This window comes from Balaenoptera physalus (assembly GCF_965194825.1).
Source record: "Balaenoptera physalus genome assembly, chromosome: 12".
NCBI classification, from domain to species: Eukaryota; Metazoa; Chordata; class Mammalia; order Artiodactyla; family Balaenopteridae; genus Balaenoptera; species Balaenoptera physalus.
This window is the reverse complement of record NC_138897.1, coordinates 56,877,505-56,900,093: the sequence shown is the minus strand read 5'-3', so window position 1 is coordinate 56,900,093 and position 22,589 is coordinate 56,877,505. Positions and strand designations below refer to the sequence as shown.

General features: G+C 40.0%; 1 protein-coding gene across 2 annotated transcripts in view; it reads right to left on the bottom strand.

Annotated features, from left to right (window-relative positions):
* The window catches only part of TMEM241 (transmembrane protein 241), a 113,460-nt gene that overhangs the window by 90,099 nt on the left and 772 nt on the right, over positions 1-22,589 (bottom strand). The window contains exons 1-3 of one of the 2 annotated variants that reach the window (XM_082418732.1): positions 15,298-22,538; positions 12,858-12,904; positions 6,450-6,527 (exon numbers count right to left, since the gene is read on the bottom strand). In XM_082418732.1, the coding sequence (XP_082274858.1) occupies positions 6,450-6,527; positions 12,858-12,904; positions 15,298-15,369 (197 nt within the window). In that variant the 5' untranslated portion in view covers positions 15,370-22,538. Of the gene's footprint in view, positions 1-6,449; positions 6,528-12,857; positions 12,905-15,297; positions 22,539-22,589 lie in introns of those variants that run through there. The other variant, XM_082418731.1, reaches the window with a different exon arrangement.

Here is a 22,589-nt window from a genome sequence, read left to right as displayed (position 1 = left end):
ACAGAATCTCGAGTCTCTGTGGTGTGAGGGCTGAGCCAGGGGGTGTGTGTGTGTGTGTGTGTGTGTGTGTGTGTGTGTGTGTGTGCGCGCGCTACAGGGTCTGTTTTGAAAATTGTGGTGATACGCAATTTTTCCTACGTGAGTTATAAGCACAAATGTTGCATCTTGTGTGCATTGTCTACTTTTTCTTTTCTGCTTGTGCACTCTCTACTGTCCCTAAGAACCCTGATGAATAAAGCATTTTACAAGAAGCTAACAATAGTCTGTTGGCATGAATCATAAAACTGTTGTTATTGAGATGAAGGCTAATTAAATTAAAACATTTGTTTTTCAAATAGAGAATGCATTATTGAGGGAACATCTGCTCCCTGAAAACACTCAGTTTATCTGTTCATGGGAGCCTGGAGGGATCCTTGAGCTGAATTCTTAAAAATTCTCTGCGTTATACTGACACCTAGTGACCTCAAAGCAGTTTCCAAATGTGAAAATAACACCTGACCAAGATACCAGAGTTGATGTGTTGACTATTGATTGGCACTGCCTAAAACAGTAACACACCTTATAACTGTAAAATCAGTATTTGCTTTACAATTCAAAAGCACTTCTGCATACATTAACTTCCTACTTACAGAAGATGCCTAATTTCATCTTTTTGGTCCATTCCTGGTGAATATGGTCCTCCAAGTGTCTTACTCCCTTTTCTCGCTGCTTCCTCCTATTCTTAGACCTTTCTCCTTCATTCCTTACTGTCTCCCTGACTCACACAGGGCCACACTCCCTTGTCCAGCTCTAATATTACTTAGACCCAAGAACCCTGTGATGACACCGTTTCTCAGAGAGGATAGCTTAGAGCCGGGAGGCAGCAAACAAGGGCCCGCGGGCCAAATCCCACCTGCTGCCTGTTGCTGAAAATAGCATTTTATTGGCACACAGCCACACCCATCCGTTTACGTTGTCATGGCTGCTTTCCCGCTATAACAGCAGATTTGAGTAGTTGTGACAGAGACTGCATGGCCCACAGAGCCTAAAACATTTACTTTCTGGCTCTTGTTTGCTGACTCCTGATTTAGAGTAAGGCAGCTTGGGTCCCAACGTCTGGAACTTTCGAGTGGTGGTACCCTCGGGCGCCTCACCCCTCCCCTGGGAGGACCAAGGCTGGATGTGCAGTTAAGTGAGCCTTAGGAGACAGACGGCAGGCATGGCACAGAACAGAGAAGTCAGTACTAAGAAATATAGTCCAAAAAAGAAAAAAGAAAAAGAAATATAGGCCACCCAGGTCCCCGAATGATAAGTGAGGCAAGATAGAAGAGGCACATATCTCATCTCTAATAGATGTGAGAAAGAAAGAAAACCCAGTACAAGCACCTTGCCCGTGCACAGTCCACGAGGGCCTGCAAATCCAAGCTAATGTGCAAGACATAACTCCTTTGATCTCAGTCTGGGGAGGTTTACATTTCACACCATGGACTTAAGAGGCCAGAAAGGGTTATATGGACTCAGAGTGACTTCCACACGTGGTGTATCTATGACAAATCATGAGTTCAGCAGACTCCTATGCACTGAGTGGCATGGGCATGACCTGCAGGTGTCAAAGGTCAAAAAATCCCATCCCGAGAAAGACAAACACTGCATGGCATCACTTATACGCAGAATCTTTTTTATAAAAGTCAAACTTATAGAAACAGAGAGGAGAAAAGTGGTTGTCAGGGGCTGGGGGGTGAGGGGAACAGGGAGAGTTTGGTAAAAGGGCACAAACTTTCAGCTGCAAGATGAATAATGTATATTGATTACTCATGAATGATGAATAATGTATCCTATGAGGATCTAATGTATAACATGTTGACTACAGTTGATCACATTGTACTGTATAACTGAAATTTGCTAAGAGACTAGAACTTAAATGTTCTCACCAAAAAAAAAAAAAAAAAGGATAAATAAATATGTGAGGTGCTGGATGTGTTCGTTAACTAGATGGTGAGAATCTTTCACAATATATACATACAGTAAATCATCACATTGTACACTTTAAACATCTTAAAATTTTATTTGCAAATGATACTTCAATAAAGCTGATACTTCAAAAACTCCTGTCCTTTTACCATCACTGGCCTCCTGGACTCCCCCCAGGTACCACCCCAATCACCACACCAACACCAATCAGCTTTTATTCAATATTTTATCCTTTTGGTGGCTCTAAGCATGTTTCCTGAGGAAGTTTTGAAAGTTAACTGTATTATCCCCAAAAAGTAATTTCAACATATGTATATATGTAAAGCATTTCTCTGGAGAGAAAACAACTGGGAAGAATATCAAAAATACATGAATTTGAGAGCTAACTTTCCTCTGTGAGCAGAGATGACTTTTTAGAAAACTGTAAGAGTCACTCAAAATGAAATATCAATACATTACAACATGATTTGGGAAATTCCAACCACCAGTAGCTTTCATAAAGGTGGGCTAGCTCACTTAAAAAACAATAAATAATCAATAATTTAAAAGAAGTACAATCTCGACCCTGATTGCCTCACTATTCATTTCTTTAGGGAGAAGGCTGACTTAATTTGGAGGTTTTATCAAAGATATTCGTTATGCTTCCCCAGCAAAGACTCTTAATGTAAAATTATGGCGTGAGGGCTTCTTCATCTATTAGAAATCTCTGGTCACAAAGGTATTATGGCATAGGTTTTTTAACTTAGAATTTCTCATACTTGAAAACCTTGAGAATCAAAATTTTACTCTCATATGCATAGTGGACAAAAAGTGGCATGTAAGTTAAAGATTACTTTCAAAATGTTTTTATTTAAACATGCAGCCTGGTAATATAGGAGCCAGGAGATGGCATCTAAAGTCTCCAATGAAATCATGCCTGAGTTGGTCCTCAGCGATGGTTCTAGAATCTAACAGAGTGCCACGGTCTCATTGTGCTACCAGACTTCCAGTCAGCTGAAACAGGTCACAGTGCTCATTTAGGATCATGTTTTGGAAATACAAAAAGCTTTCAGCACAGGACTTCCAACATCTGCTAGAAAAATCACTTCAATGCTCTGCAAAGTCTTGGCTACAACAGTTGCCACCACATAATGACAAGCTTGTGACTGAAAACCAGTGCTATCTTTCCCAAGACAGAGGCTTCCAGGGCATCAACCAACACCCGGTGATAACAACTGGCTGCCAGGCAAACATCCTGGGAGAAGAATGATTCCATCAGATCACTGGGTGGAGTCAATACATGATGTGGCCAGAGGCTGACCAACACAGCAAGTATGGCCTCTTTGCAATGAAAGAAACATGGTGCCAGGGTCTGCGACTTGTTTGCAAGGGAATCTGGGATTCTGCTGTGCTCCAGGCTACAAGGACAGTCTAAGTGAGCTCTCTATGGCATATGCTATTAAGGACCAATTGGGGGCCCACCCTCCAGCCCCATCACTATAACTCCATGATGAGATTCCATCATGCCATCAGGGACTCCAAACTGTCTTCCAGCTGTTGTTTCCATTTTTAGTAGAGCCCAACCTCTGCTATCTCTGCACAAGTACACAGTCACACAGCAAAGCTGGGCTTTGGTTCTCTAATGACATCATTGGAAAACCAAGCCCAGTAGGAAACAGTAGCCACAGCAAACACAAACCCAGCCCAGGCACACACAAAGGAGCACGGGAGCTGGGTCCTTGCTGCTTGCTACCTGCTAACACCCCTTTGCCCAGGGCCCATGGTAACAGGAAATCCTGAGCTGTGACAGCAGTTATTAACCACAAGACCCACTACAAACTAAGACACTAGAATCTTTGACAAGAAGCTTAACTGAGCTGACATCATGTGTGCGTGGCTGTGAAACCACCTAAGGAAGTCCAGGGGATAGAGGTGAAAAAGTCTCTGGGAGATTTAGCAAGGGGACCAAAAAGGGATATGATTATGGCTCTTCTGAGATGGGTGGCACCTAGCATCATGCAAGTTAAAGGGACAACAGTGTCTAGTGGATCCTTCTCTGTCAAGGACCACTTCTTCCAGGAAAAGCATCTTGAGAATCTTTGACTTCACCCAGTTCTACTAGTCATCCCCTCTACCCCTCTTCATACAAATATGAAGAATTCCATCAATGGATGAATGGAAAAACAAAATGTGGTATATAAACAAAATGTGCTCTATTCACACAATGGAATATTATTCAGCCTTAAAAAGGAAGGAGATCCTCACACATGCTTCAACACAGATGAAGCTTGCAGACATTATGCCAAGTGAAATAAACCAGTCACAAAAGGACAAATACTGTATCATTCCATTTAAAGGAGGTACCTAGAATAGGTAAATTCATAGAGACAACGTAGAATAGAGCTTTACCAGGGGCTTGTGGGGGTGGTGGAAGGAAAAAGGGGGAGCTATTGTTTAATGGGTACAGAGTTTTTGTTTAGAATGGTGAAAACGTCTGGAAATGGATGGTGGTAATGGTTGCATAACATTGTGAATGTACTTAATGCCACTGAATCGTACACTTAAAAATGTTTAAAAATGGTAAAATTTATGTTATGTATATTTTACATACAAAAAAATGTTTGAGTATGAACAATGGCATCGCTTTTAAGAAAATATGACTAAGGTAATGTTTATTTTATTTTAAATTTTTTTTTTTTTTTTTGGCCGCACCGCACAGCCTGTGGGATCCTAGTTCCCCGACCAGGGATCGAACCCAGGCCCTGGGCAGGGAAAGCACAGAGTCTCAACCACTGGACCACCAGGGAATTCCCTAAGGTAATGTTTAAATGACCATTATGAACAAGTAAATAATTCACATCAGAAATTATAAGATAATCATAGTCAGGAACACTGTAAAAGTAGAAGATTCATGTTGATCAGAAGTGGACCCCAGTCCAAAATCTGACGGCCAATTCCCTGATTCTAGTCCAATCTCTTGCTTCTGTGGAGGAATACATTCAACTATTTGGAGTCAAAATGCTTCATCATTTAACTAAATCTTAGAACTATCACAGGCCTTGTGAATTCAGGGCTCCTATTCGTTTAAATGAAGACCCATTCTCATTGAACTATCCACCATAACAATGGAGTATAAAGTAAGACCTGTGCTTAATATCACATATAAAATCCCAAAATTTTATATTTTGGGGTTTTATCAAGGGGAGGACACTCTACCATGGAAATGTAAAATTATGACTTAATGAACTACTCCTTTGGATTAGTTAAGCATCTTGCGTGTGATAGTCTTTCAGAATAGGGACTGTGACGTAATAGGGTCAGGGAAATTAATCCACACCTAAGTTCCCAGGGCCTCTCCCTTGTCAAACTTCTTCATACCAGTGTTTTGCTCTCCAGTTAAATATCTTCAGAAGAAGCCAAAATTATTAATATTTATACTGGACTCATTCTCGAAGCTTCTCCAGAGTGCCAAGCCAAGGGATGACTTAGCAATGAAGCAGTTAATCTAATTCATGGAGAAGTTGGGCAGATAACTTGGACCACAAGGCAAATGATTTGGCCTGATCATTCAGTTGGGTTGTTTACCTTATTCATGTAAAACTTGACTTCATTTTCTTTTCATTTTGTGCATCATTTCAGGCAAGGCATGATGTTCTCAAAGAATCATGAGGATTTATTTGGGTGAGGCAGGACTGAATAGCCAATTCGGATTACAATTTTGGTTGAAAAATGTCATTGTCTTTGACATTTCTTTCAAATCTATTTGAAAAGCGGTCTTAATAGGATCATAACAACAATGTGTGATCTGAATCGGACCCTGGATCAAATTTTTGTGGAGAGGGTTATAAAGAATATTACTGAGAAAACTGGCAAAATATGAATCGGTCTATACATGAGATAATAGTATTGCATCAATGTTAACGTCCTCATTTTGATAACTATTGTAGTCCTGTAAGAGAACATCCTTGCTCTTAGGAGATACATGCTCAACAATTCAGAAGTAAAAAAAAATCTGCAACTTACCTTCAAATAATTCAGAAAAAAATTACATATATACATATATGTATGTATATATCAAGTAAAACTGATAAGAGAAGCAAGGTGAAATAATAATTGGGGAATCTGAGTAAAGGATATGGGACTTCTTTGTACTATTTCTAACTTTTCTGTAAGCAGGAAATAATTTCAAAATTAAAAATTTACCCCAAAAATTTAAAGCTGATTTAATAACTTATTCATAGAGGTCCTATGATCTAAAACAAAGCCAAATTAATATGGTATTATACATTGTATATCTCAATTTATTTTAATATTATAAGAGTGGCATTATTAACCAGGAGAACACTACTTGAGCTCTATTTGATTACAAAATCATTTAATTTCAAGATTAGAAGGGAATTAAGAGATCATACAACTCAAATAAACACCCGTGTTTCCCAATGTAACACCAGAAGAAGTTAAATAATACACAAGGAAGCTGAGTATGAGTCATGAATCAAGCACAGAAGAGGTGCTCCTACCTTGAACTGCTGTTGATCTCCACCCAGCCCAGTTTCCATGACACATGAAGCAAAAGTCCACCAATTAATGTCTGCCACCTGAAAAGGATAATGGCCAATGTGAATTTAACAGAGTGCCATGGTCTCAAATGCCATCCACCCCCAGCAGATCTGTCGAGTGACACAAATATACACATGTGATCCTTCTTACAACTCCTTTCTCCCACTTTCTCCAAATTATTATCCCAATTCTCAGACCCATCCTTCTCAACCTCTACTATTCCCTGAGTCCAGCTGTACCAGTCAGTGCTGACACTGATGTTCTCCTCTTCTTATTCTAGACTTTTCCCGAACAATCTCACCCACAGCCACCACTTCTCCATGACCTCTGCACTAATGATTCCCATATCCCCCTTCTCACGAGGATATGGCCACCCTGATACCCCACAAGTTCCCGATGATAACATGCCTTAAACATTACCTTGAACTTCCCTCTCCCCATCCTGGTCATTCTCCTACTATCCCTAATCAGCCAAACCAGAAACCTAGATGTCATCCCAGCCCTCCTGTGTCATCACCTCCCTCAACAACTTACAAAATCCTATTGACTTTATCCCCGTAACCTCTCTGAAACCCGAAGCCTTCCCCTCCATCCCTCTGCTTAATTCAGACTCTCATGATCCCACACCTGGACCATAGCATCAGTTCCCTAACTGGTCCCCCTCTCTCCAGGGTTGCCCGATACCATCCATTCTCCATCCTGCAGCCAAAGGGTTTGTTCTAAAAGGCAAACCTAATTGTGCTCCTTGCTTGTTTTAAAAATAGCTGATTCTTCCTGGTGCTGTAGGCAGCAGCCCTCAGCCTCTTTTCTGCTGCAACACACTTGGGGTCATGAAGCTCACGTGAGACACATTTCCTCACGTGCAGAGTTTAGGTGGAGCACAGGTGACAAGATAAAACACCCCTCCCTCTCCCACTGCAGAAAGCACAGCAAAATGCCAAATGAGTGACCAGTACTACAGGCATAACTATATCCTGTTCCACACTAATTGCTTTTACTCTATTTTTGGTGAGTCATTCATAAATTTCAAAACCTTATTTTTAGTTATGACTTGAGACACCTACCTCGGAGGTGATTACAGCACACCCATGTGTTGGGACACGACACTGGAGAATCCCTGGTCTACAGGACCAAGTCACTTGCATGTGACATAGAAGCCTTCCAGGACTTGCAGCTGCCCCACTCCAGGGTCAGCTCCTGTCCATCTGCCAGTGGCAGCCACATTCCAGCCACAGCGAACAGGCCATAGCCCCTGTAATGTGCCAGGCCATTTCATACTTTTTAGAGTTTGCACATGCGGCCCTTGTGACCCACAACGTCTTCCCTTCTCCTCCGGTTGGTGGACACCTGCTCATCCTGTAAGATCCAGGTGTTATGCCTCCCTTGTGAAGACTTCAATGACACCGCCAGGCGGAGTGGACAGATGTGGGTCGTGTCCTCCAACAGGTTGGTCTGGAGCAGTGGATCTCAATTATGTGGATCTTCCCTCCCAGGGGACATTTGGAGACATTTTTGGTTGTCACAACTGGGGATGGGGGAAGGGTTGCTACTGGCACCTGATGAGTAGAAGCCAGGATGCTGCCCCACACCTTACAACGTGCCGGACAGCCCTCCACCACAGAGTTATCCAGTGCGAAATACCAATGGTGCTGAGGCCGAGAAACTCTGGTCTAGAGGCAAGTAAGCTAATTAACCAATAATTACAATAAAGTGTGATACAGTCCTAATGGGAAGAGTACCAGGTAGCACAAAACACCCTAGCAGAGGCAGTTAATCCAGTCTAGGGGGTTGGGTGACTCTTCTAGAGGAAGTAAATTCAAGCAAAAGCCTGAAGCCTGTTCAAAGCGGGAGGCCCAGAATGGACCAGGGCCCACAGGTAAGAGAGACAATGGCTCCAGCAAAGCTTCTTAGAGAGGTTCAATTGGCCTGACCTTAGCATGTGAGTACTCGAGGCGGGGGCTGGTCACGAAGGGCCATGTCAATCGTCAATGAGCTGGGGCTTCAAACTGGGGACCCACTGAAGGGTCTGCAGCACGGGAGCGACACTGCCACATTTACCTTGGGGAAAGCTCTGTCTCTTTACGAGGGAGAGAATGTTTGCTGAGAGAAGCAAGACCAGGGGCCAGGAAGCAAGTTAGGAGTTGTTAGGGTGATTTAAGAGATGATGGTGGCCCAGGAAGAGGCGACGAAGAAGGTGGACAGGTTCTAAAGATGTTTAGAGGTCCTAGTTGGGGTGAAGACGTTGGGGTGAAGGAGACAAAGAAATCAAGAATAACACAGGTTTCTGAGTAGGGCGACTGGATAGAAGGTACCATTCACCACAGGTAAACTGAAGAAGAAATGAGCAGGCCCTGGGAGGGCAGGGATTTTTCTTTCCTTCACTGAAGTAGTCCAAGTGTCTAAAACAGTGACTGGCATATGCATGCGATCAATTTTCTTAGAATGAGTTATTCTGCCCTACTATGTGCCTCCTGTGTGCCTGGCATGGTTATAGGCATCAGGGATACGCCAGTGACAAAATGGATTTTTTTTGTTGTTTAATTCTTGTATTTGTAGACCTTACATTCTATTGGGGGAGGTGCATTCAGTCTGACATCTACAGAGAAGGAGGGGAAAAGGCAATTCAGGTGAAAACATCACCTTTTCCCACTAACTTCCCTAAGTCCCTCTACCCGGAGAGAAGTGAAAGGACAATCAGGATCAGAAAATGAGAAAACAGGGACTTCCCTGGTGGCGCAGTGGTTAAGAATACGCCTGCTAATGCAGGGGACACGGGTTTGAGCCCTGGTCCGGGAAGATCCCACATGCCGCGGAGCAACTGAGCCCGTGCTCCACAACTACTGAGCCTGCACTCTAGAGCCCGCGAGCCACAACTACTGAAGCCCACGTGCCTAGAGCCCGAGCTCCGCAACAAGAGAAGTCACTGCAATGAGAAGCCCACGCACCACAACGAAAAGTAGCCCCCGCTCACGGCAACTAGAGAAAGCCCGCGTGCAGCAACAAAGACCCAGTGCAGCCAAAAATAATAAATAAATAAAACTAAATTAAAAAAAAAAGAAAAGAAAATGAGAAAACAATATCCCAGCTTTACTGACTGAAATATACACGATCATGGATGATGTTTTTTTTAAGTTTTGCTGTGAAATATTATGGAGAAACGACCAAGTAATTCTAAAGTTCATCTGAAATAACATATCGGTGATAATATAAAGAACAAAAATTCAAAAGCATAAAAAAGTGGTGAAAAGTCTTCTCCCCTTCCCTGTCCACTATCTGCACTTCCCTATCCACCACCTTAGTGGTTCCCTAACGTAACCACTCTTACTAGTGTCTTCATCTTTTTTTTAAATAAGGAAAACATACACACATTTCTACTTGATGGTAATGTACTATACTGTTATGGACTTGCTTTTGTTCTCCATTAAATGAATCTGGAAGACCTTTCCTTGTCAATACACAAGAGTTTCCTTATTTTTTAACATTTGAATAGTATTCCATTAGGAATACAATATAATTTATTTAATTGATTCTGTATAGATGAAAATTAGGTTGTTTAAAAAATGCTCTCTGGGACTTCCCTGGTGGTCCAGTGGTTAAGAATCCGCCTTCCAATGCAGGGGACAAGGGTTCAATCCCTGGTCAGGGAACTAAGATCCCACATGCCGAGGGGGAACTAACACCCGCAACTGAGACCTGACACAGCCGAATAAATAAATATTTAAAAAAAAAAAAAGTCATTATTAAAAAAAATGCTCTCTCGTGGATGGACCTAGAGACTGTCATACAGAGTGAAGTAAGTCAGAAAGAGATAAACAAATATCATATACTAACGCATATATGTGGAATCTAGAAAAATGGTACAGATGAACCAGTTTGTAAGGCAGAAATAGAGACACAGATGTAGAGAACAAACGTATGGCCACCAAGGAGGGAAAGCGGCGGGGGAGGGGGGGATGAATTGGGAGATTGGGATTGACATATATACAGTAATATGTATAAAACAGACAACTAATAAGAACCTGCTGTATAAGAAATAAATAAATAAAATAAAAATTTAAAAAAAAATGCTCTCTGTCACAAACAGCTGCAATGTTTCACATGTACATCTTTGTACATATTTCATTTACATAAATGCAAGTAAACCTCTCAGGTAAATTACTGGAAGTGGAATTGCTGGACTGAAGGATTCAAACCATTGCTATATTCTGCCAAAGTGCCAATCATAGATATTGTACCAGTTTGCCACCCATGATCAATATATGAGAGCACCTGCTTTCTACATCCTCATCAATGCTACGTTATCAAATTTTGAAGTTTTATTTTGCAAATCTTGTTGGTAAAAATGTATCTCAATACAGTTTAAAATTATATTTTCTTATGAATGAAGAATATCTTTTTATATGTTCAAGAGCCCTTTGTAGGTAGGGATTTTTGTTTTTGATATAAAGATCTGGTTTTAGTGCACTGGGATTGTATAATTGCTTTATATTTTTTAAAAATAACTGATGTTTTATTCATGGTGAATATTCCATGGGCATTCGAAAGAGGGGCATAATCTCTATTTTCAAGATAGAGTTTGATATTTATCTATTAATTGTATTATTTATCAAATATATATATATGTTCTAGTGTTTTGTTGGTCCAATTGATCTGTCAGGGAAAAATAGTAGTAAATTTGTCTCCTATCACTAGTATGTTTCTATTTATCCCTGGTATTCCTGCTGTTTTTATTTGACAAATGACGATGCCCTGTTGTTTGGTTGATAGATATTCATCACTATTTTATTTTCACTTTGAACTGCACGCTCCAGCATTATAATGTGTCTTTTCATTTTGAACTGCATTGCTTTAGCATTGTAACACAGCTTTCTTCATTTGCTTAATGTTTTTGTCCTGAATTCAACCTTGATTGATATTAAGATCCCTATCCCTGCTTTTCTGTGTGCAATTGTATGATACTTAAAAAAAAAAAGGAAAAAGAGAAGAGGGATGGCGTGCTCTGCCACATATTTAAATGTTATAATAATGAAAACAATTTACCACTAGCCCCTTTCCATAAAAACTGACAAATAAGTGCTCAAAAATAGACCCTAGAAAAATGACTTTACATGTGATACTAACGACCCAAAGACAAAAGGAAGGATTATACAATAAAATATAATAAATGGGGCTAGTATAAATAAAAAACCATTAGGGGAGGAATGATTTCTTCACATTGCACCATACACTAAAATAAACGGATCATAATTAAGAATTGAAAAAAGCTTTAATGACATATAGGTGAATATCTACATCGTCTTGTGATAGAGAAGAATAAACATAAAAGCAGTGGTAGCTATCACAAAAGAAACGATCAATTTAAAAATAAAATATATATTTTAAAAAGAAGGGGACGGGGGTGGAGGTTTGAGGTGAGAAGGGGAAATGTGAACGCCAGAGCACTCCATGCTGCCTGTACCATTTCTCTAGACTGTTGACCCGATTCTACATCATTTTCTATCTTCTTTCTAATAATAGCATCGCTCAGTCACAAGATCACACACTGGATTCATCTGTGTTTCTCTCTGCTGCATCATTCCTACGTTCAAACAATGAATTCTCTATGATGTCACTTAAAAAAACTAAATAATCAAGGTAATTATAAACAAAATGAAATGGCAAAGAAAAAATTGAAAAAAAAAGAAATTCCAGTAGATATGATAGAAAAGTGGTTGACATCCTTTAAATATGAAGAATTCATTAAATAATAAAAAAATACTAAAAGCCTAGTAAAAATAAAAGGGTTAAAAAAAGAAAAAATAAAATAAAAGGGTAAAAGGCACAAATAGACAATTCACTAAAAAAAGAGATACAAGTGGATAACATAAGAAAACTGTCCAATTTCATGAATAATCTAAGAAATCATAAGACAAAATAATGTGATACCATTTTTTGCTCATGAAATCAGCAGAGAGAGGGAAAAAGTAACAGTCATGGTTTGAGTACAATATCATAGAAACTTTCATACACAGGCTGGGTTACAATGTAAATTGGTAAAAAGATTCTGAAAAAGAATTTTTTAATATTCAAGCAGACTACTAAAGAAGTTCATGTTCTTTCATCTAAATTTCTTATATAGGAATCTATTCCAAAGAAATAGCTAGAAATTTGGCAGATTTGAATGCAAAAAATGTCTGAGAACATTGTTGTGTTTATACCCCCAAAATGGGACACAATTCAAATGCCATTAATAGAATGACTAAATAAATTACACTATGTCTATCTAATGAAAAAATCTATGCAGTCATTAAAAATATTTTGAAGAACATTTAATGATGCTGGTTGGACATTTCCTACAAATGTATATAAAGCGCATAAAAGATACTCACCCTTGGAATAATGTAGGGTAGGTAAATTTCAAGACAGACAGGACATGCTGAAAAACAAATACCAAATTAATGGACATTTTCAAGTTATAGAGAGTTGATAGACCATATAATCAAAGAAATCCCTACTAAAGAAACATAAGTATACTCAAGTTTCAAAAAGGCTTTTTTTATTCCTCCCCGAAAAATCACACACTGGGAAAAAAAATGACCTTCCAATTCATACTAAAGAGAGGGACTAAGTGAAGTAAGTCAAACAGAGAAAGACAAATATCATATGCTCTCACTCACATGTGGAATCTAATTTTTTTTTTTAAAGTGATACAAATGAACTTACTTACAAAACAGAAACAGACTTACAGATATCAAAAACAAACTTATGGTTACCAAAAGGGAACGTTGTGGGGAGGGATAAACCAGGGGCTTGGTATTAACATACATACCCTTCTATACATAAGATAGATAACCAGCAAGGACCTACTGTATAGCACAGGGAACTCTACTCAATATTCTGTGATAACCTATACAAGAAAAAAATCTGAAAAAGAATGAATATATGTATATGTATAACTGAGTCACTTTGCTGTACGCTTGAAACTAACACAACATTGTAAATTAACTATACTCCAATAAAATTAAAAAAAAAAAAAAAGAGAGGGGGGACTTGCTTTCCCCAGGGTCACCAGAAGCCTGACCATCTCTCAGTTGGGGACGCAACAAAGTGGAACACACAGCAGCTGGGCCAGATATTGTGGACATCTGACCCCTCAGCATCTTCCCAGACCCCAGAAGTGCCATGTTATAACTGCGGCAGCTCCAGAGAAAACCGGACAAACCCCAGGACACTGTCTGTTTTCTCGGGGTATCCACTTTATCTACTGCCCAGTTTACCTAAAAATCCACCGCCTTCTATGTTTCTCTTCAAGTAAGAACTGCATCCTATTCATTCTTTCCTTTGTTTTCCTTCCATTTTTAGGGTTTTGTTTGGTTTTCGCATTCTTAGGATTTTTTTTTTCTAATTCTTCTTAGGTATATTACATTTTTAGATGTGTTTTTTAAGGATTTGTTTAAAGCCAACTCAGCTAAGGTCAACTTGTATTTTTATTATGTCTTTTAACCAAATTTACAGCACATTATGAATGGGAGAACTGTATTTTATCTTTCTGGGTATCTTTTTCTATTTTTTTCTATGACTGAACACTTTAAGAATTTTTTAAAAGCCTAAAAACCATTAAATGGCTTTAAGCAAGGGTTCTACTGATACTTCACATGATCTGAAAAGCGCAATAGACTGGTGTTCGGCAAGTTTACATTTATATTTTTTTTCCCCATGGATTAATCAACACGTAATTCCCCTTGTATGAGCTCCTAAATGCCACAATTATGGTTAACTACCTGTGCTCTGGTCTGTGTTTCCTAGGAATGGACCTTCATTCTTCTCTGAAGTGTAATTACTCACACAATTCAGTTTGTTCCCCTCCACTTTTCCATGATATTTTCTTTGTAAAACTGAGACAGAGAGAGGATTGAGCATGTGGGCCATGACCTACATCATCCTCAACAATGTTCATGACGATAACAAATGCTCATTTATCGCTATCTGTTAATAGTTCTTTTCCAGAGAAGAGGGTTTTATTCTCAAGAGGGAGTGGGGAGAGAGCAGTCAAGACCCTACAGTGGGGGAAGGTGGTCCTGAGCTCCCTATTGCCACTTTGGCTTGGTGTCCACCCTGGAGTCCAGGACAGGGGGTGATGCCCCACTCTAGCCCACAGGGATCCAACATTTCCCTGCATGGTACCAAATCCAAGGCCAGCTTCTCTCTCCGAACAAAACAAAAGCATGGTACCACTGCTTTTCTGCCTCTTCATTAAAAGGGTTTTACGACATTAAACAAAATTAAGTTTACATCTTATTTTTTTATATAATTCCATGAAAAACTCTTGAATATACTGGAAGTGCCTGGGATGGAGACAGAGAAAAAATAGGTTTGAGAATCAGTGGTGTGAGGCAGAGATGGAGATGGATTGATATCTTCTATTTAAAGGTTTCTGGAACCTTGTGGGGTTCTGGGGCAGGGGCATGTTTAGAAGAGAAAGCAGGATGTGTATGATTTCTTCGCCTACTCTTCCTCCTCGAGGGAACAGGAGCCAATTGCTTTTTCTTTCCTTAAAAAGTGGTCCACATATCCAAAAATTAAATTCACCAGTCAAAAAATCCAGTTTCCCAGGAGATGTAAAGAATGCATTACAGGACGAGGAATGGGGACAGTACCGTCCAACAAATCTTATTTCTAAAAGAGCATCGTACACAGAGTCGTCTTCTTCTCCATCGTCATCAAGAACAAATCAGATAAAAAGCTGGAGGCAACATTTGTTCTACACACGATTTGGGGATTCAGATCCCCCACGGGCAGTCATCAGCACCCCGCCCCCGCCCTCCTCACCTTGTTCGTGAGGTAAGAAGCCAGGTAGCAGGTACAAAACGTGAGGCCGACCACGCACCTCCTCATGCACATCTGTTAATTTGCGCCCCTTCCCGGGGACCCCGCAGGAGCCCCACGACCTACGCGCGAGCCGCGCCACCGCCGCCGCCGCTGCTAGGACCGCCACGTGGCTGCGAGCTCAGCCAATCCGCGCAGGGACCGCCCCCGGTGCCTGCCGCTTAAAGAGGCCGCGCCTTCGCAGGCCTCATAGCCTCGCGGGGGTCGGGGCGGCACCCAGCTGCCTAGGACAGCGGAGGGAGGAATAGGTCCACCAGGGCTGCGACCGCCGGTAGAGCAAGAGCGGACAGTAGTCGTCGTAAAAAAGTAGAAAATGGTAGAAGTGGGGAAAAAAGCAGCTGACAGAACAGTTCACAACAGTCCATTAGCATTTAAAGGAAAAATGTCCAGAGCTATCTCTAAGCGGTGGGAGCAAAATGTTGTTTGTGCTTTACTGAATTTTCCCAATTTTCTTTATCGAGTCTGTACTATTTTTGCAAACGACACAAAAAAGCTAACAACAAGAAATGTTATTTTAAAAGAAGGAAGGCTGAGGGGGCAGGAACTATAATCAGTGCAGTTTTTTCTTTAGGAGAAGTCAATCCAATTGCTTTGAAATTTCCATAAAATAAATACTTCCAGAAGTAGAGTTTCAAGCACAGCCCCTATTCCTAGTCTCTAGGGAGGAAAAATGACCTAGTTAGGCTTCGGGCAGACAGTAGTAAACATGCACAAAAACATACTGAGGGACTTTGTCAGGAACTAGAGGTACAAGTGTCGGCACATATAGAAACATACAGATTTTTAGAAATACCCCATGCACCAGGAAACCTTCACTCTTTTTTATCTGTATGCCCAATGTAAAATTGCTTATCAAACTGTATTATCCAAGAAAATACTGGATATATTGTCTCCACATAAAACACAAATAAACTAAAAAGTTAATTTTCCTTGACAATATTTAGAAAACCTATTTCAGAGCTAAACAGTCCTTACAAAGAAAATTTTTGCCCGATAGAATTTGCTTGAAATAAATGGTTGTTATATACCTGAGATTTCCCTGAACTCTTTTAAGAGGTGAACAAATTCAATTCAGGCCTTATTATTTCCTAGTTATTGCTTAACCTATTTTCTTTGACAAAATTTGCTTAACAAGCAGGAACAACCAGAACAGTAAAGAACCATGCAAATAAAAGTTGACTTTTGTAGCAAAAGTGCTGTAGATCTTACCAGAAGTATTGATTTTTCCAAAGCTGCATTATTCTGTTCCACAAAACAAACTAAACTAATACTGAATAAAAATGAAATTATCAGGTCTTACATTGATAAACAACAAGCTGCTATATGTGAGACTGTGTTAGACCTTCTATTCACACAAAAAGATTTAACTAGTTGTATTGTTAATTGAGATCTTTGAGACCAAAGGGTCATAGTCATTAATTTACTTTTTGAAAATTGACTGGTAAGTGCTCAAAAAATGTTTCTTGAATAAACGAAGAAGGGAGCTTGGATTAAACAATAACTTGTGGGTTTTTTCCCCTCACAAATCTTTTCTAATAATGAATTTTTTGACAGCACACGTGGACAATTCTCAAAAGACAGCAGAAGCGGCTGCACACTTTTGGAAACTTCCTAAATTCCCCTTAGGAAAAAAGAGTATCAATATCTCTTATGAATATAGATGCAAAAATCCTCAACAAAACACTAGCAAATGGAATCCAGCAACATAAAATAGGAGTATATACCATGACCACATGTGATTTATCCCAGGAAATGAGGTTGGTTTAACATCCAAAAATCAATTAATGCAATACATCATATCAATAGAGTAAAGGACAAAAACCACATCATCATCTCAAATAGAAACAGATAAGGCATTCGACAAAGTTCAACACCCTTCCATAACAAAAACATAAAAAGAGGAACTTCCCTGGCGGTCCAGTGGTTAAGACTCTGCGCTATCACTGCAGGGGGCACGGGGTTCAATCCCTCATCAGGGAACTAAGATCCCACCAACATGTTGCAAAGCATGGCCAAAAAAACAGGGACTTCCCTGGTGGCAAAGTGGTTAAGAATCCGCCTGCCAATGCAGGGGACGCGGGTTAAAGCCCTGGTCTGGGAAGATCCCACATGCCGTGGAGTAATTAAGCCCGTGCACCACAACTACTGAGCCTGCGCTCTAGAGCCCACGAGCCACAACTACGGAGCCTGAGTGCCACAACTACTGAGCCCTCGCGCCTACAGCCCGTGCTCCGCAACAAGAGAAGCCACCGCAATGAGAAGCCTGCGCACCGCGACGAAGAGCAGCCCCCGCTTGCCGCAACTAGAGAAAGCCCGCGCGCAGCAACGAAGACCCAATGCAGCCAAAAATAAATGAATAAATAAATAAATAAATTTAAAAAAAACATAAAAGAAATTAGAAAAAAAGAAGGGAACTTCCTCAACATAATAAAAGTCATCTACAGTTAACATTATGCTTGATGATGAGAGACAATGCTTTTCTCCCTAAGATCAGGAATAAGACAAGGATGACCATTCTTGCCACTTCTATTCAACATTGTATTGGAGGCTCTATCCAGCAAAATAAGGAAATAAGGCAAGAAAAAAACTTTAAAGGCATCCAGATTGCAAAAAATGTAAAACTATCTCTGTTACAGATGACAGGATTTTGAATACAGAAAATCTTAATGAATCCACTAAAGAAATACTATTAGAACTAATAGATGAGTTCAGAAAGGTTGCAAGACACAAGATCAAAAAGTCAACTGTATTTCAATACACTTGCAATGAACAGTGTGAAGAAGAAATTAAGGAAACAATTTCATTTAAAATAGCACCTAAAAGGGGAGTTCCCTGGTGGTCTAGTGGTTAGGATTCGGCACTTTCACTGCTCTGGCCCGGGTTCAATCCCAGGTCAGGGAACTGAGATTCTGCAAGCCCCACAGCTGTGGCCAAATTAATTAATTAATTAATTAATTAATTAAATATAGCACCAAAAAGAACAAAATATTTAGGAATAAATTTAGCAAAATAAGTGAAAATTTATACTCTGAACACTACATAACATTATTGAAGGACACTGAAGAAGACCAAAATAAATGGAGAGATATCCCATGCTCATGGATCAGAAGACTTAATACTGTTAAAATGGCAATATTCCCCAATTTGATCTACAAATCCAACACAAAACCCCATCAAAATTCCAGTTGGTTTATCTGTAGAAATTAATAAGCTGATCCTAAAATTCATATGGAAATTCAAGAGACCCATTATAGATAAAACAATCTTGAAAAAAGCAAAGTTCAAGGACTCATAGTTCTTGATTTCAAAGATTAGTACAAAGCCTCAGTAGTCAAGACAGTGTGATACTGGCATAAGAATATATATATATAGATCAATGGAATAGAAGTGAGATCCAGAAGTAACTCCTCACACTTATGACCAATTAATTTTTGACAAGGGCACCAAGAGAATCCAAGGAGCAAATTTAACCAGTAGTTCCAGGACAACTGGATATCCACATACAAAAGAATGACGGTGGACCCCTGCCTCATACAACATACAAAAATTATCTCAAATGCTAAGTGAAAGAAGCCAGTCACAAAAGACCACATGTTGTGTGATTCCATTTATAGAAGTAGCCAGAGTGGGCAAATCTATAGAAACAGAAAATAGAAATAGTGGTTGCCTGGGGCTAGGGGAAATGCAGAGTGACTGCTAATGTGTGTGGGGTTTCTTTATGAGGTGATGAAAATGTTCTAAAATTGATTGTGTTGATGGTTGCACAACTTAGTGAATATACTAAAAAATCATTGTACACTGCAAATGGGTGAATTATATGGTATGTGAATTATACCTCAATAAAAGTGTTATAAGAAAAAACAGACCCCCCTAGCAGAACCACATCCCTTGGAGACCACCAACTTCAAAACTAAGGGAAAGAGGATAATGACAATCCTTGAGAGTGCTAGGATTGGAAGTGGCCATGAGGGGTAGTTCTGGTACTATTCTGTTTCCTGATGGTTCCATGATGTGCTCACTTTGCAATATTCATATAGTTGTGTATGTATTACTTTGTATTTTTTTGTATGTGTATTTTACTTCAATAAAAAGCACACAGCACAAAGAGACAAAGATATGGAAAATATGAAAATGTGGTTAAGAGTCATGGTGGACAGAATGAGCAGGTCTAATTCTATTTAATATGAATTCAGGGACTTCCCTGGTGGTCCAGTGGTAAAGAACCCGCCTTCCAATGCAGGGGACGTGGGTTCGATCCCTAGTCAGGGAACTCAGATCCCACATGCCACGGAGCAACTAAGCCCATGCACCACAACTACTGCGTCTGAACGCCTCAACGAGAGAGCCCACATGCCATAACTAAGACCTGACTCAGACAAAAAAAAAAAAAAAAAAAAATGAATTCAGTAAAAAGAGAATACATAGAACGTGAGAGGCATTTTTTCCCAGAACTAATGTAAGGTATGAATCCTCAGATACAGTGAATCCTGAGCAAACCAAATGAAAAGAAATCCACTCTTAGACATACTTACATATTCAAATTCACATTTTTATTGTATTAAAAATATACAACACATAATTTGTTATATAACCATTTTAACCATTTTTAAGTGTATAGTAGTGTTAATTACATGCACATTGTTGTGCAACAGATTTCTAGAACTTTTGCATCCTGCTAAACTGAAATTCTATACCCACTGAACAACTCCTCTTTTCCTGCTCTCCTGGCTCCTGGGAACCACCATTCTACTTTCTTTCTACTACTTTGGAAACCTTATCTAAGTGGAATCAATTACATGTATTTTATTAAAAATTATTCGCCTTTTGTTTATCCTTTATAGTCAGAACATTACATCAATTTTTAAAAAATAATGTGCAGTAAAGAGAACAAAACAAAATATTTGTTATTAGAAAATGGCAATGGGGAATTCCCTAGCAGTCCAGTGGTTAGAAGTCTGGGCTTTCACTGCCAAGGGCTTGGGTTCAATCCCTGGTCAGGGAACTAAGCTCCCACAAGCCCCACAGCTTGGCCAAAAAAAAAAAAAAAAAGAAAGAAAGAAAATGGCACTGGGTTGCATAACGTTCAAAAACCACTGTGTCCCAACTGAACCTAACTGACCTATATCCATAACATCCCACTCTAGAAACCTTATGAAAATACTGAGTCATCACTAAACATATAATGGACTTCCCTATCCTTATACCTAGTCTTATACTGTTCCTTCCAGCTAAACTAGCTTTATAGCTTCTCTCCAAACTTCGTGGTCTAATTTGGTAACACCTCCTCCATGAAGCCTTTCCACATCTCATCAACCCACAATGAATCCCGACACGTTCATTGTCTATAGCTGTCATGTCATGTGGCAATTAATCATGCACACTTTCAAGACAGAAGTGTTGTGTTATCATTCAATGTTGTTATGTGAATATGTTATCTCTCCAACTATATCTCACAGTTCTTTTTTTCTCCCACAGGACTTTAGGAATATCCTAGGCAGTTAGTAAATATTTGCTGATTGCCTGAAACAGCTACTTGCAAAATAGACTTAACTAATTTCAATAATAAAGACTAAAGAGCTTTATTTCTGTTCCCTTTAGAGACTGAAGAATCTGCTGATTCCACGTGCTGAGGCAGTGCAAATTCTAGAATAGCTTCATCTCTGTTGATCACCAGCGAGTTTATCAACAGATGATAGGAGTAAAAACTGGAACTAAATCTTTTAAACATTGTGCTTATTCCACTTCACAGCAAAATGGCCTTTACCCCATTCAAGAACTCACTATTAAATAGCATAGGACTAAACAAACAAATAACATACAATAACATGCTATCGTTGGTAAACCCCATTTTTCCTATTAATCATATTTGTAAATGTAAACTGTAAGTATTGTAAATTTCTATTGTCCTTTTTAAGGAGCACATAGTTGGTGGCATCAGGTATATACCTTAACTGTTGACACACACCATTAAAATTGTTAACCCACAAACTCTGTTCTAACCTGAAACTCCAACTCAGGATGAATAAACTTCCCTTGTCCCCACAGCCCGCCCTCTCTCTTCCCTGTCTTGAGTAAAACCTTAGTGTCCTCTGGGACTATTCATTTTTGTCTGGTGTGCAAGGCAGGGGAGAGGGCCTGCACTCTTTGCTCTCTCCAGTGCAGCTCCCAAAACATGATTCCTGCTGCCTCAGGAATACAGCTCTCCTCTGGCATCTCTGCCCATCCCGCTGTCACTGTCTCTAAGACTCCCTAGCAGCAGCATCTACTAACCCCTCTGGATTACAATCTGCACATCTTCTGAAGACCAGCACCTGCTCACACTCTTCCAATTCCACCCCAAGCCCTGCCATCTTGCTGGGTAATTTCAAGGCCCATGTGCATCACCCATCTAACACGCTGGCATTTTACCCTGCTCCTTTAAGCTTCCCGACCTCATCCTCACCATTGTTTCACTGTGGTTTCCTCTGATCTGGGAATAACCTGCATCTGCTCTACCCCTAAAACCCTTAAGGAGTTCACTCACACTCTCTCTCTGAGCTGAAGTTCACTTAACATAAAATTAACCATTTCAAAGTGTAAAATTCAGTGGCATTGAACAGATTCACGATGTTGTGCAACTATCAACTGATATCAAGTTGCAAAACAGTTTCATCACCCCAGAAGAAAACCCTTTACCCATTAAGCAGTCACTCCTCGTTTCCCTCCTCCCCACCGCATTCCCTGGCAACCACCAGTCTGATTTCTGTCTTCATTGATTTACCTATTCGGGATTTTTCTGGTCACGTTATGAAAATCTCCCTACAAAATACTGTATGAAAACTCTGTGCTTCCAATGCAGGGGGCGTGGGTTGGATTCCTGGTTGGGGAACCAAGATCCCATACGCTGCGGGGCGGGGCCAAAAACAAAACCAGAAACAAACAAAACCTTTTATTATGCAGTTCTCCTTTTGCTCAAAGTTACATAACACATTTTACAAAATTTCACATTCCACGCCCCGTCTCCTCCCGACAACTGCAATAAAAACAAAATCCGACCGTCTTCTTCAGTCTCCCCTCTCTAAACCTGCCATTTTCTGTCTCCCATACCATCCCAGTTTAGAATTCACCCGGGAAATAATGCATGAACAGAGAGCCTGATTTGCTTGTTTATTTATAGTCCACGCAGTCGGACTCCGTTCAACGAGATCCAGCTGCCCTCTCGGGCAACCGGGTAGGCGGGTTCAGGGACAGGGTAG